General features: G+C 55.1%; 1 protein-coding gene across 1 annotated transcript; it reads right to left on the reverse strand.

The window, feature by feature from the left end:
• Window positions 1-13: 13 nt before the first annotated feature.
• Window positions 14-11469, reverse strand: Podn (podocan). The gene is made up of 10 exons (XM_005353537.3): window positions 11149-11469; window positions 9890-9983; window positions 8611-8675; window positions 7719-7828; window positions 6931-7087; window positions 6496-6611; window positions 5603-6260; window positions 3211-3359; window positions 2099-2306; window positions 14-288 (listed from the first exon to the last, which is right to left on the reverse strand). The coding sequence occupies exons 1-9, from the start codon at window positions 11458-11460 to the stop codon at window positions 2123-2125; spliced, it is 1845 nt and encodes a 614-aa protein (XP_005353594.1). The 5' UTR covers window positions 11461-11469; the 3' UTR covers window positions 14-288; window positions 2099-2122.
• Window positions 11470-13949: the final 2480 nt, after the last annotated feature.

Raw genomic sequence — 13949 nt, forward strand, 5'->3', positions numbered from 1 at the left:
TGTGAGTGTACGTGTGTGTACGTGTGTGTGTGTTGGTGTGGGACTGTGAAGACAGCCAGTCTGGAGGGTCATGTGCAGCTGGCTATCTGTGTGTCTGTGTGGCCAGGCTGGGGGTGTGGTATCTGCTCGTGTCTGATTGTGTGGCATATTACAGGAAGGGGTGGGACAGGAGACTGTGTTCAGCCTGTGGCATTCGGATGCCCCTTGGGCTCAGCGTTGGGTGTGTCAGAAGGGGACGCTCGTGGGGCACAGGCCTGGGCTGCAGAAGGAGTCCAGTGGTCCATTGTCCTGTGGAACACGTTGTAGAGTCAGGGCTAGCTCAAACAGCTTTGGATGAAATGAACCAGGGGAAGGGGGGGGGGGCAGGGATTGGAAGCTAGGCTACTGTGAGTGGGGATGGGGAGGTGCTCTGCTTGAATCCAGAACTCTCTGGGACTTCTCCCAGCATTCCACTCTGTTGGCTTGGCTATGGCCAACATTCCACAAAGGGGGAAGATTCTCCTTAACCCCAGAGAGTCCTTGTGGGATAGCAATTATCCTTTCCTGCTGACCCCTGACTTTTAAGGATGGTACCTTAGGACAAGGACTCTACTTCCATAGCTGTCCCTGGTAGCTGGATCTGCCCCCTCTATGCTTACAACCCTGCCATGCTTTCTGTCATAGGGATGCCCTGTCCCCATCATCCATCCACACAGCTGTCACCCCCATCAATAACCCCCCACCACTAGTTCCTCTCAGCTCCAAGCCCTACTTCAAGTCAGCATCCTAACTGTGGCCATGACCAGCAGCCTCCTCCTATGGCCACAACCTGACTTCACAGCCCCTAATACATTCTCTGAAGTCCTAAGGAACCTTAGCTATCCCCCCTGACCACTGCTCTCTGCCGGGACACTCCCTATCACCTGCCCAGGTTTCAGCAACCCCCACCCCACATCTCTGCTACAATACTTCCACCTGCCCCTCCTCACCAAGTCTGGCCCCCAGGACAGAGACTGTTAATATCCCATATTTCCTTGTTCCTTGTCTTTCTGGCCCCACAACCCTAACCAAAAAGGCAGCCATGGATGAATCCAAATCCCTTCTTGGCATCTTCCACTGCATGGACAGAAAGCGGATGGTCTCTGGCTGATGTGACTTCAGATCCAGCCACTAAGCCACTAGTCAGCCTGTGACTGCAGCCACTCAGCTCCATGGCCCTCCTTCCACAGTGGGACAGTTACAGTTTTCTGAAACCCCTACCGCAGCCCTCATACCCGCTCCCCTCCCTGCACCGCCCTCCCTCCACGGCATATCCCACGAGCATTCATGTCACCTGTGCCAAGAGGAACGCCGAGCAGAGTGGGCTTCGCAAGCTTTACATGGCCTCCCTCTACTCCCCACTCTGCTCCTGCTACCCCAGAGCAGATATAGTCATTGACTTGCCAGACATTCTCTCCACCCCTGCATCTCTCTCGGGGGTTCCCTAGGAAGTCGCAGGACGGTGTAAACACATCCATTTAGGCTCAGCAGAGACCACCTTCCTTGAGCTCTTTGCACTGAAGCAGCTCGAGTCTCCTGCTTCTAGAGAAATCCATGCAAGTACTAGGTATGTGTGTATATGTGTGTCTACATGTAAGCCTGTGTGAATGGGTACCTATAGACACACCTCTATGCACACTTGTTCACACAGATATGTACCTGTTATTGCCTGTGATTGTGTCCTGGAGGAAAGCATGCACACATGCACACATGAGTGTGTGCAAACTCCCCGTACGTTAACTGTCTATGGCTACCCTCTCCCTCTCTGTCCTGGACACGCTCTTCTAACTCCCTCCGTGTCTATACCTATCTCAAGGCCTACAGCAACTATCTCCCATCTCCAGCTCAGACCTCGCCCCTGAGCCCCAGACGTGGGAGTCTCTGCACCCCAGGCTATCTCCCAGTACCGTACTCATCCCCCTGTTAGAATGCCTTGGGCACAGACTGGCTTCCATGGGCACTATGCCACACACACCAAGCTCTCCCATGGTGCAATCCTACATGCAAAACGAACTGACAGGTTTTCAAAATGAAGGGCTAGAATAGAGGACAGGGTGAAGTTGACACAGAGACCACCCACCTGGGTCAGATCTATGTCACTCCGTTACGATCCTGTCTCCTCTTCCTCCTCCTCTTCCTCCTCCTCTTCTTCTTCTTCCTCATCTATGTGGCCCCGGTCCTTGGAAACGTCACCAAACTCAAAGTTGCCCTCAATGTCCAAGACCTGCAGGTGTTTCAGCCTCCGGAAGGCGCTTTCCACCACGGAGCCCACAGCCAGCTTGTTGAACCTGAGCAGCGGTCCAGGGGTCAGTGTCAGGTGCTCAGGCTGATGCCCTTATGCCTGCCCAGCTCAAAAGGGAAGAGGGCAGAGAGGTGTCTGGGACATGGGACAGCAAGTTGTAAAGGTGGGGAGCCAAGCTGCAAGGCGCACCGTGGCAAGTAGACCTGTTACGGCGCTGAGAGCTTAGAGGAAGGGGACGGCTGGGACTGTCCCCTGTGAGGCAGAGAAGTCCCCCACTACACATACACCCACTTCAGAGATAGAGTGGCAGCCAGAGAGCGCCTCTGCTGCCCTCTGGCACCAACCCCAAGATCTGCCTGGCACACAGGCAAGGCCATAGCTGAGCTGGTAAGAGTACTCAGTCCTGACTTTAGACCCAACGGTGCCTCAGCGCTGCTCAGAAACCCAAGTCACACCACACTAGTGCCACCACCCTGGACCTTCTGCTGTCTTCTGTTCTGTCTCCTCTCTGATTTTGGCAAGGTGAGGGGGGTCGAGTTGGGGTGTGGGAGGGGTTGAGAAGAAGCCATAGACTGTGGGGTCTGAGTTCCCTGAAGTTCTAACCCCAGAGTCCAGTGGGAACTAGGCATCTGTTGTTCTTGGTCTGACACCTGAGCCCCACGTGGCTGGCTGTGAACACAACTGTCACCCGCGTCTGCATAGCTGTGGGCTAGCAAGATGCTCCCTGGGCCTCCTCTCATGCCAATGACAAACAGCAACACCCTACAGTAGTCATCAACGTGCCTGATGCCCGCTAAGAGACCTATGAGCCATTGCAGGCCTGCAGGGCTGTGCTCACACTCTACCTGCAAGCCACCTCAACTGCCCATCTATTGTTAGATGTGTGGCGGGGGGGGGGGGGCAACGGGGGGGGGGAGGGGAGGGGCAAAGGAGGCTTCAGGGACTCCTACCTGAGAAAGATCCCCTTGAGGTTGGGGGTCGAGTCAAAGGCATTGGCAGGAACGGAACTGATCTTGTTATTCTGCAGGTACAGGTACTCAAGGGACGGGGGCAGCCCCTGGGGGATCTCTGTCAGCTGGTTCCCAGCGATATCCAGCAGCTGCAGAGGCGAGCAGGGGATCAAGGACTCCCACCTGTGCAGAGCACTTAACAGTTTACAGGCTCCCACCAAGCCACAGTCTAACTATATCTAATGAAAACCCCAGTGGCAGCGGTGGGGTGGGGGGGTCTCACCCTTTGTAAGAGGCTGGGACACGCTGCACCAGACTCCAAATACTGTTTTAACTGATGTAGAGCCTACCCAGGCCCTCTGCCTTTGCTCATGAGATCATAGCCATGCTGCTTGCGTATCATAATCCTAGCCTTTCCCCTTTAATCCACCTGTCACTTCCATAGGACTAGACACACCAGGATCAACATGTGCAGGTCGCATGTACAGGGGCCAGGAGAGTGGGCACAAGACTTGTAGAAACCCTGTCACAACAAGCAGGCCCCAGGCTGGGTAGGCTCAGAGTCACCTCGTGCCTGGAGCCCAGGAACTATAACCAGGGAAGTAGAGCAGGGGACCTGGCACACACTGCACTGTGCCCACCCTTGCTGCCCCTCTGAGTGCCCATGCACCTTCTCCAGACCCACACTAGTGCTGCCGACGATGGGACTTCATGCTCTTGAAGCTCCTTCATCACCCCAAGAGGCTGGGACTTGGGGTCATTGCCCAGATCCCACACAGCTTCGTGAGTCAGCATCAGGATTGCAACGAAACCCAAAATTTCCAGCTCTGTCACCTCCTCTGCCCACAGGGCTTCTTATTTCCCATTTTGTCTTCACAGCCGTGGGCACCCTTCCCACTCTTGGCTTCACCACTCCCTCATTCATTCCAGAGATGGTTGGCGCCCATGGGTGCTGGGGACATGGACTCCCTGAGACACCATCTCCACCCTCAGGAAGACAGACAGGCTGTGTAGATGGACCAGTGCCTGATTAAACAAACCCTGGGCCTGGCTGTAAGGAGGGAGCAGGGAAAGGCCTCATCCAGCCTGGAGCCAGGAAGCGCTTTCCAGGGCATTAGCACAGGGTGGATCTGAGGAAAAAGAAGCAGTTGCTGTCAAAAGACCCACAGTGTGAGGGAGAGTCCCTGCTCACTCTCCAGATACCCAGACTGAGGCTCAGGGAGGTGTCTGACCTGCCTGTCCCTGCTAACTGATAAGATGTTTCCAGGAAGGAGAGCAGGCAGAGTGCTCCCTGCAGAAGAACTGATGTGTGCCTGAGCAGGGGTAGGGGGAGCCTTGAAAACCATAGCAGGGAATCTGGCCTGGGACCTCGAGGAAGAGGGGAGCTCCAGAAGACTTGGACAGGAGTACAGATGCTATTCAGTTAGGGGAGTGGTGAGACCCTAGGAAGGTGAGGTCCAGTGCAGAAATGGGGGGGGGACTTGGCCTGGGGCATAAGCCGCCTAAGTGGAGAGCTGGAACTGAGGGAGGAGCTAGAGCGTGGGCCTCTCCTTCTACCCAGAACTACAGGACCCAAGGCCTGGCCGATGAAGCTTATAAAGAAAACAGTGCAGAAAGAGACCTCAGAAGTGGCATCTACAGAGCAGGCCTTGAGGAGGTCTGAGGGAGGGGGACAGTGTGGAGGTTCTCAGCCTCTGTCATGAAGAATATCTCTAGGAGGAGAAGAGCGCTGTAGCAGGCCTGGCCCCTCTTTAGGGCTCTGATGAATTCCACCTGCTCGCTGCTCCCCTCACATGGGAGGGTCTTCTCGTCCCCAAAGAGGTTTGACCTTGGGAATACCCTGCACAGCCACAGCAGCCATTTCCATTAGTTGGCCCAGAGTGCCTTGAGCCGCTCTCCCATCCTGCCCCGTGGCTGACCGGTAAGATCAATAAGGACAGCGCCCCAACCTCCAGTGGCAAGGCCCAGTCTTCTGCAAGCACCTGCTCTGTACTTCAGGACCATGGGACCATGTTGCCCAAACTGCCCCCTAGTCCTCCTGAGCTAGGGACCCTGACCTGAAGCCATGACTATCTTTCACCTCTACCACCCTTCTCAAGCCTAGGTCTGCCTGTGGTGACCTGACCCGGCCACCCCAGACACAGGCTCCTGTGCTTGCTCTGCCCTTTGCTTTTGAACCTATAAGTAGGTTGGGATGCATGGTCAAAACCCTCCTACCCTGAGGTCAGCCTCCCCAGCAGGTATCTAAATGTGAATTAATTCAGTCTGGCTAACCCACAGGAACCTAGCGCCTGGCACAGCTGTCCCTCATCCCCGCAGCTGAGTAAGTTCAGGGCAGCCATCACAGTCCTCTCTCCTCCCAGTGCCCCCATGTGGCCAAGTCCTTTAGTACCTGCAGACCAGCAAGGTCCACCCAGGCCCGGGGTCCCAGGGCCCGGCTCCGCAGTCGATTGCCTGTGAGGTAGAGTTCCCGTAACTGGGCCATGCCAGCTAGCGCCCCGCGTGCCAGGGCAGCCAACTCATTCCTCTTGACCTTCAGCACGTGTACATTTCTAGGCAGGCCCGGAGGCAGGGTTTGCAGGCGATTGCCAGACAGGTCAAGGGAGCGCAGCAGGCGCAGCTTGCGGAAGGCATCCCGGTGCATCTGTGGGCTGGTGATGCGGTTGTAGCTGAGGTTGAGCTCTTCCAGGAAGTAGGTGGTGGCGAAGTCCTCGCGGCCGATGCCCGTGATCTGGTTGTGCAGGATCATGAGGGTGCGAACTCGGCGGGGCAGGCCACTGGGCACCCGCTCCAGCGCGTTATTGTACAGGTGCACCGTGTGCAGCCGCTTGAGGCCCTGGAAGGCCAGCGGGTGGATGCCCTCGGCTCGCAGCTGGTTGCTGTGCAGCAGCAGGTACTCAAGGCTGCGGATGGGTGTCAGCACGTCAGCGTCGACGCTCTGGATGGCGTTCTTCTCCAGGTGCAGCAGGACCAGGCTGCGGGGAAGGCCCGCTGGGACCCGTGACAGGTTGTTGCTGGACAGGTCCAGGTACTCCAGGCTCGAGAGCTTCCTGGAGAAAGGAGGGGACTGAGATGCTAAGCAGGAGCCCACATCCCACATCTGCCGTCTCCGCAGGCCTTATCTATACACTTGACTTGTTCCCAGAGACAGAAATGGCAAAAGACACAAGCCCCAACGTTTCTTCTCCAGGGAAAGCAGCCAAGGAAAGTAGACACATGGCCGTGCCCAGCTGGGAACAGCTGGGACCACCCGGTGTCATGGTGATGAGGAAGACAAGGACCCACCAGAAGGTCTCATTGTCCAGGCCTTCATCGGTCAGGTAGTTGTTTTGCAGGTACAGCTCCCGGAGGTTGCTCAGCTCACTGAAGGCCCCAGGGGGGATCTTCTCTAGCTTATTGTTCTAGAAGGAAAGGCACGGAGGGGGTAAAGTAAGAGGCCTGGGTCCTGGCACAGGATGAGGTGCACAGAGAAGCCTGGGGGCCAGCAAGAGGGGAGCCATACCTGCAGCGTCTGGGTGTGCTGATAGACCCCTCAAACCCACACTGAAGGTCAGGTGCCCAGATATAGCTGTCTGTTCCCCTAGGTAGCTAATACTCTTGCACAGGACTCTCAGTCTCACTCAGCATCCCCATACCCAACTGGGCCATGCTTCTCCCTCAGTTGGTCTCTGTGGGCCACAGGTCTGCTTCTACCCCACCTCTGCCCTCTCTGCTCCCCACCTTGAGATGCAACTTGTACAGGGCAGGTGGCAGGTGCTTGGGCACGTGGCGCAGGAAGTTGCTGGACAGGATGAGGATCTCGACGTTGCTGGAGCCGTTGAACATGTTGTCCGGCAGCCCGGCATCTGCTAGCTTGTTATTGTGCAGGTACACAGACCTGTGGGGTTGAGGTGCAGTCCTCACTCCACCTGGGCTCCCCGGCCCTAGCCAGCTTTGCTGTGTACCTTACCCAAGACGAGATCAGGGTCTAGGGTACTTTTCTACCATCTTAACCCGGGGATGCAGAGTTAAAGGGCTTCAGAACCCCCTATATGGTCAGGGACAGCGACCAAAAGGCTCGGCACCCTGCCAGAAGTCACCACATAAATTAGTGGCAGAAACAGGACTTCCTGGTCCCAGCCCAGACTCCTTCATCTGAAGTTCAGTGTGGGGGTCCCAGGAATGGTCACACCCCCTTAATCAGGTTCAAAGAAGGGCAGCCTTGCTGGCCAGAAGCTGCTTTTTCCCTCCCAGACCCCACCACTCCCATGCATAAGCTCATTCCTCATTTACTGCACAGAGGCCTCCTCATCCATCCAGCTTTCTGGATCCTGATCCTCTAGGCCCTGGCTGTTCCTCTGCCAGCCCTGAGCACAGCCTGTAGCCGACACACAGCACAGCACAGAAGGCCCCTTCTCAGGGCCTGCCTGGGTCCCTTCTTTGTCGCAGCTTCTCCCAAACCCTCCAACTCACCCGACACCCGACACACATTCATTCCCACACCCAGGATCATCCCTCTGACTTCTGACCTCAGATTTGGCTTTTGGCCAAAGGTGAGTCCATAGATCTTAGTGAGATAATTGGCAGCAAAGTCCACACTGATCAGGGCGTTTGGCAGGAATCGGGGTGCCAAGGTGAGCTGGAAAGGAAAGAGCCGGCAGAAAGACCAATAGAGGCTAGTTCTGGGCCCTGCCACTGGGTGCTTATCTGTTCCCTTCCCTGGGTTCTTTCCTGACACCAAAGCCACTTCCCTAATGTAGAAACTTCTGATGTTTCGAACGTTCCATCTTTTGATAAAACAAATGTGCCCAGTACCCATAGCCCTTAGCTTGGTAGTCAAAGCCCTTTGCACCTGACCCCACACTCCTGGCCTCCTGGGCTCCTGGGAAGGGGTTAGAGGTCAGAAGGAAGAGTGTGATTGAAAAGTTGCTCTGGACAGAGGGAAGGCAAGCTCCACTCCTGCCAGCCTTTCTGTCTTTCTGTTTATTATTTACTTCTACACATTTTGAAACAAGTCTCCTTGTGTCCAGGCTTGTCTCAAATTCCCCGACTTCAATGCTCCTACCCCAGCCCTGAGTACTGGGGAGAACAGAAGCATGCCACCTCAGCTGTACAGACTTCCCCTGGGCCCAGGCTGGAATCTTCCAGCTCTTCATTGCTCTGCTCAAGGGCCTGTGTGACAAGCTGGGTTCTCCCTCCACCCATCCATGCTGGAGACCTTGGCTGCTTCATCAACAGACACGCTCTAGCTTATAGGGGATGGCAAGCGTCCCCTTCTCAACAGCCATGACAACAAGGACCAAGAAGTCAGGCTGGAAAGGGCACTGGGGGACAATCACAGAGAGCAAGGGAAGAGAGAGACAAGAGCACAGGGAAGCCCACCTACCCCCAGGAAGCCCGCCCACCCTCCATGACCCTCACCTTGTTGTTGGCCAGGTACAGGTAATTGAGACTCGTCAGACGCTCAAATGCTTCCTCTGGGAGCCCTTTAAAGGACAGATCAGAGCCCTGGATGAAGGATAAACTGCAGGGGAGCAGGCCAACCACCCACTTGCTAGGCAGCTCCCTCCCTTCCCCACCAGTTTGTGTTTATCCTGTGTTCTCTCTCCTCCTGATGTGGCCCAAGCAGAGAAAGAAGCAGCTAAGTGCTTGCTGGGGATTGAGTGACCTAGCTTAACCCTTTGAAGCCAGAAGGAGTGCTCCCCTGGGGATGGCTGCACAAGGGGTCAGAGCCCCCCTTCAACCTCAGCCCCACCTATAGGCAGGTGCAGCCAAGCTGGGATAGGCTCTGTGTAGGGGCAGGCCTCACCCCTGGTCCCCTCTGACAGCTGGCTTGTGAGGAGACCAGTTAGACTGGCCCCTCTCCAGCCATGTGCTGGCCTCTGACATCCAGTTCCCATTCCAGGACCCCCAGATGCTGGGACGGGCCCAAGTCAAAGGAGAAGGAACAGTTATATAAGCCACGGCCGGGCCATCTCTCCATGGAATACCCTGCTGGGTGTGACGTGACAGCCAGATAGAGCCCCTGCAACAGCGCGAGAGAGAAGCTGCTAGGCGAAACAAAGCAGGCGCCGCAGAGATCACAGTTGTGGCTTTAAAACCTAGGATGAAGGACTGCAGATCACAGAGGCGGCTGTACACTGTGTAAACTCGCTGGAACATACCAGATTGGAGTGGACTTTTAAACCAGGTCACTTATGGCACATAAGTGACATCTCAATAAAGCTGCTTTCTTTTAAAATGGGGAAGGGAGAGTAGCAAATGTTAATATTGATTAATTCGAAGTGGCGGGATTAGGGTTTTCTCCCCTTCCACTCTGTTTCCTGAAAGTTCTATCCCAATTATGTATTTTACTTGGTCTTCGGGGAGAAAAGACAACTTGTAGATGTTGCTCTTGGATTCTAAGGGCCCTTGCAAATCGGAGAGTCACTGACAAGGCCCCAGGAGCCCAAAGTCCTACCTCCTGGGTCCCAGACACCCCCAGCAGGGTCAGGATAACATCAGAGAGCACCCCTGCAGCCCAGCCGAAGCCTGGCTCCCCTTCACCCCAAGTTCTCCAAGGTGAGTTTTTTCCGCGGCCACCATTCCTCTCAAGCCTCTGACACACACACACACACACACACACACACACACACACACACACACACACCGTGTCCCAGGCCCCTGAGCAGGTGTCCCAGCTCCGGAGATGTCCCCTCACCTCGGGAAGTCAGGCGGTTGTTCTGAAGGTTGAGTGTCTCCAGCCGCTGCAGCCTAGCCAGCTCCTCAGGGTAGATCTTCTCCAGCTGGTTGTTCTGTGGGGAGATGGGGGGGGGGGGCTGTCCCTGAACAGAAGCCACTTAGCTCCCCTTCTTTGTTATACAGTCCCCACTCCCCTTGGGAGTGCTAGGTACTAGGTTTCTGATCTGACCACACCTGGAAAACTCTCCTGGGTGGAATGAAGAGCCTGGTGTGGACCCCATAGGGCAAATTCTCTCTCTCTCTCTCTCTCTCTCTCTCTCTCTCTCTCTCTCTCTCTTTCCCTCCTTCCCTTCCTCCTTCCTTGTTTTCAAGACATGGTTTCTCTTTGTAACTCTGGCTACACTCTGTAGACCAGGCTGGCCTCAAACGCGGATATCTGCCTGCCTCTGCCTCCCGAATGCTGGGATGAAGGTGTGGGCCACCACGGCCTGGCTAAGCCTTTTATCGCTGTTTGACTTTTTTGTCTACTCATTGGTCTGTCTGTCTCACCCACATACTGTGAGCACTTAAGTCAGAGTGGAACCATGCCCTTCCCAACACCCAACACCCCACACAGAACCAGAGATACCCACAGCAGGTCCATGACAGTCTGTGTGCGAATGGGTGAGAAAATGAACCTATTAAGAACTGTCTTTAGTTCGTTCTTTCCTCTCATTGGCCAACTGCCTGCCTAGCCCCGCCCCACTGAGTGACCACAGGTAGATCTTCTGCCTTTGCTGGATCTCCTCTAGAGAAAGTGTAACAGTTCGTCCCTCCCCTAGGACTGCCCTAGATGCACCAGGGTCCATCCATCTAGTCAGAAGGGCCTCAGCAGGGGCCGGTGCTCCCACACTATGCTCTGAGCCCACTTCCTCCTTGAGTTGGATCCCCTTGTCTTGGCTTTCCTAGTCCTGAAATGGTGTTAGTGGTTTCTTATCTATTCAACTGTTGGGCAACTCTGTGCCCACGGTGAGACATTTTTACTCTGCAAGCTGAACAGCCTAGACTCCTCCATGAACCACCAGGCTGTATATATCAGGCCTCTGTAACCAGGGCATCATTGGCACCGTAAGGGTGGGACCAGGATTCTCCAAGTCTGATCTGCCTTGCTACCCTGAACCAAGCGGGGGGGGGGGGGTGCTCTGAAAATTGGAGATTCTGGGTAAGAAGGGAGTTTTACTACCATGTTGAAGGTTTGAAGTTAGCAGCTGGGAGTAGCAGCTGGAACAAGAGCCTCACCTGCAAGGACAGATGGTTGGTGTGCTCAGGCAGGTCACCTGGAAACTCACGCAGGTCGATACCACCGCAGTCTACAACACCTTCCTGGGAGCAGGCACAGTCGCAGGGACAGTCGATGGTGGCTGGACCCGGCTCCAGCTCCTCGGTGCTCAGGACTAGCACAGGCTGTCCTTCCTCCACAAATTCATTCTCCTCAGGGCTCAGGCTGTGGAGGTCACTTGGGCCAAACACAGGAGCCTTCACAGCCAGGGCAGGGCCCAGGAGCAGCTGGGGCAACAGCAGCAGGAGTGGTAGGCCCCTGCTGCTGGCCATGGTGCCTGCGGGGGGGGGGGAAGAGGGGGGAAATGGCTCAGGCTCACCTCGGTGCCAGGTGACTCACTGATCCCATACGTTGGGCATGTAGTTATGGCCAATGGAGGGCGTGATAGGCCCCCCTAGACTAAGACAGTGGCACTCAAGAGCTCGGTGACTGCCACCCTTTCTCATGGGGGGGGTCTCCTCTGTAGTGATGGAAGGGCCATGAAGCCCTGTCCTTAGTCAGGGCTGCAAAACCGCCTATAACCCTCACCAGCCTGGGTCCTGAGGAATCTGCACCCTTATTTCACAGAAACTCCTGCTGTCCTGACCTAGGCAGTGTGACAAGCCTTTGTCTCTGCCCTAGCGGGTGTGACGCTCTGCTCTAGCTCCCACGGAGGATCCCAGAACTCGGCCCTGACTCTTCCAACTCCCTCTCCATCACCAGCTGAGTTACACGGGACTACTTAGTGCTCCCTCCCTCCAGGCCTTAGCGCATACTATTCCTTCTGGCCCAGATGTGCTTCCCCTCTCTTGTGTGGTCGGCAATTTCTAAGAAATAACTGAGGAGGTACAGTGTATGGGGGTGGGTGGGGGATGGGTAGAGTCTGAGATTGCCCCAGGGCTTAGCGATAGTTGGCTTGGGTTGTGACTAAAATTCACAGCCCCTAGACTGAGACCTATCACTTTCTGCATGTAGGTACCGTCTGAGTGCACCCAAAGTCAGACAGAGAGGTGACCGAGGCTGCTGCCGTCCTATGACCCGATGAGTCCCACCCCTGATGATCAGTCACTCAGCCATCCTCACCAGGGCTAGACACACTCACACGACCACTGCCCCTGCAGATAACCACCCCCCCAGGGCAGCAGGGATGGGTACAGGCTAAGGATGTGACTTGACTACCATTGTCCCCATGGTCCCTCAGGCCAGGGTGTCACAAGGACTCATAAATGTCTCCACAATGTGTTGAGCTGCAGGGAGAGGCACTGATCCCAGGACCACAGACCCCAGGCAAAGCCTCACCTCCCCCGATCCACCACACTCTTGCTGCACCAGCCAGGGGCTGTCTAAACACACAGTCCTATCAGGACCGAGGATGGCAAGAGACACAGAGCATCTGATGCCCATTAGGGGACAGGAGCAGCTGTTGCTTACATGGATGACGCTACACCACACCATGTTCCATTGAGTGGCGCACAGGTGAGTGTCCAGGCTTCAGGCTCCACTCCAGAATGGAGTGGTCAGTACACAAGCCAGGCTGGGTCTGCCCCACCACTCCTCGGGAAATGCAGCCATGCAGCAGCTAGAAGGGTCTGACCAGAGCCTATCTCTGCAGGATTAGGGAACCTGGGAAGTTGGCAGTGACGCTGGAGGCTGAGATGTGGAGATCAGTGTGTGACTTTGGACAGTTTGGAAACAGTCTAAACTTCAGTTTCTTATCTGTCCTAAAGATGATTACAGAAGCGTCCTCCGTGGGCACTCCCTAGGTCAACGAGGGACACACAGTAAATGCTTAACGAATGAATAAACATGAATTTCTTCCTTCCTTCTCTCTCCAGTGCTTCTCAGCCTCTCTAATGTATTAACCTTTAACACAGTTCCTCCATGTTGTGGTGAACCCTCAAACGTAAAACTATTTTCATTGCTACTTCATCGCTGTAATTTTGCTGCTGAGTCATAATGCAAACACCTGATGTGCAGGATATCTGATATGTGACCCTTGTGCAAGGGTTGTTTGACCCCCTAAAGGGGTCTCAACACACAAGTGAGAACCACCGCTCTAGTCCATAGCACGGTCAGCCCCCTAACCACCTCATTACCCATTCTAGCATCCCCTCTTCACCCCATACCATGTGTGGTGGTTTGAGTAGGTGTAGCCCCCATACACTCATATGTTTGAATGCTTGACCCATAGGGAGTGGCGCTATTAGGACGTGTGGCCTTGTTGGAGTAGGTGTGGCCTAAAAGGAAGCATGTCATCTTGGGGGCAGGCTTTGAGGTCTCATATATGCTCAAGCTACACCCAGTGGCACAGCTCACTCCTGTTGCCTGTGGATCGAGATGTAGAATTCTCAGCTCCTTTTCTGGCACCATGTCTGCCTGAATGTTGCCATGTTCCACCGTGATGATAACGGACTAAACCTCTAAACCGTAAGCCAGCCCCAACGAAACGTTTTCCTTTATAAGAGTTGGCGTGGTCATGGTGTCTCTTCACAGCAGTAAAACGCAAAGACACCATGTCTAGAACCCACTTGGCCTTCGTGGTCTGGCTGGTCCCAACCCATCAGCCCTAGATGGGCTGCAGAAGATGTCTAGTCCACTAGCCATCCTGACTCCCACTGCTGCACTAGCCCTGGGCCCTGGAGACAGAGATGAGAGAGGTCACATGCCCGTCCTGTCTAGAGTGGATGATACCGTAAACCATGACCCGCTCAGATCTGGGTGGCAGTCTTCCCTTGGAAGACAAGACATCCCAGGGAAAGGATAGGAAGAAGAGGGTAACAGC

Source organism: Microtus ochrogaster, chromosome 10 (assembly GCF_000317375.1).
Source record: "Microtus ochrogaster isolate Prairie Vole_2 chromosome 10, MicOch1.0, whole genome shotgun sequence".
NCBI classification, from domain to species: Eukaryota; Metazoa; Chordata; class Mammalia; order Rodentia; family Cricetidae; genus Microtus; species Microtus ochrogaster.

What these genes read in the sequence shown, in the direction of transcription:
- Podn (XM_005353537.3), bottom strand. Translation starts at nt 11,460, where the DNA reads ATGGCCAGCAGCAGGGGCCTACCACTCCTGCTGCTGTTGCCCCAGCTG. An exon ending in CTGGACAATGAGACCTTCTG is followed by an intron (nt 6,261 to 6,495) that starts GTGGGTCCTTGT and finishes TCCTTTCTCCAG; the next exon opens with GAAGCTCTCGAGCCTGGAGT. An exon ending in TGGACCTTGCTGGTCTGCAG is followed by an intron (nt 3,360 to 5,602) that starts GTACTAAAGGAC and finishes TCGCCTCTGCAG; the next exon opens with CTGCTGGATATCGCTGGGAA.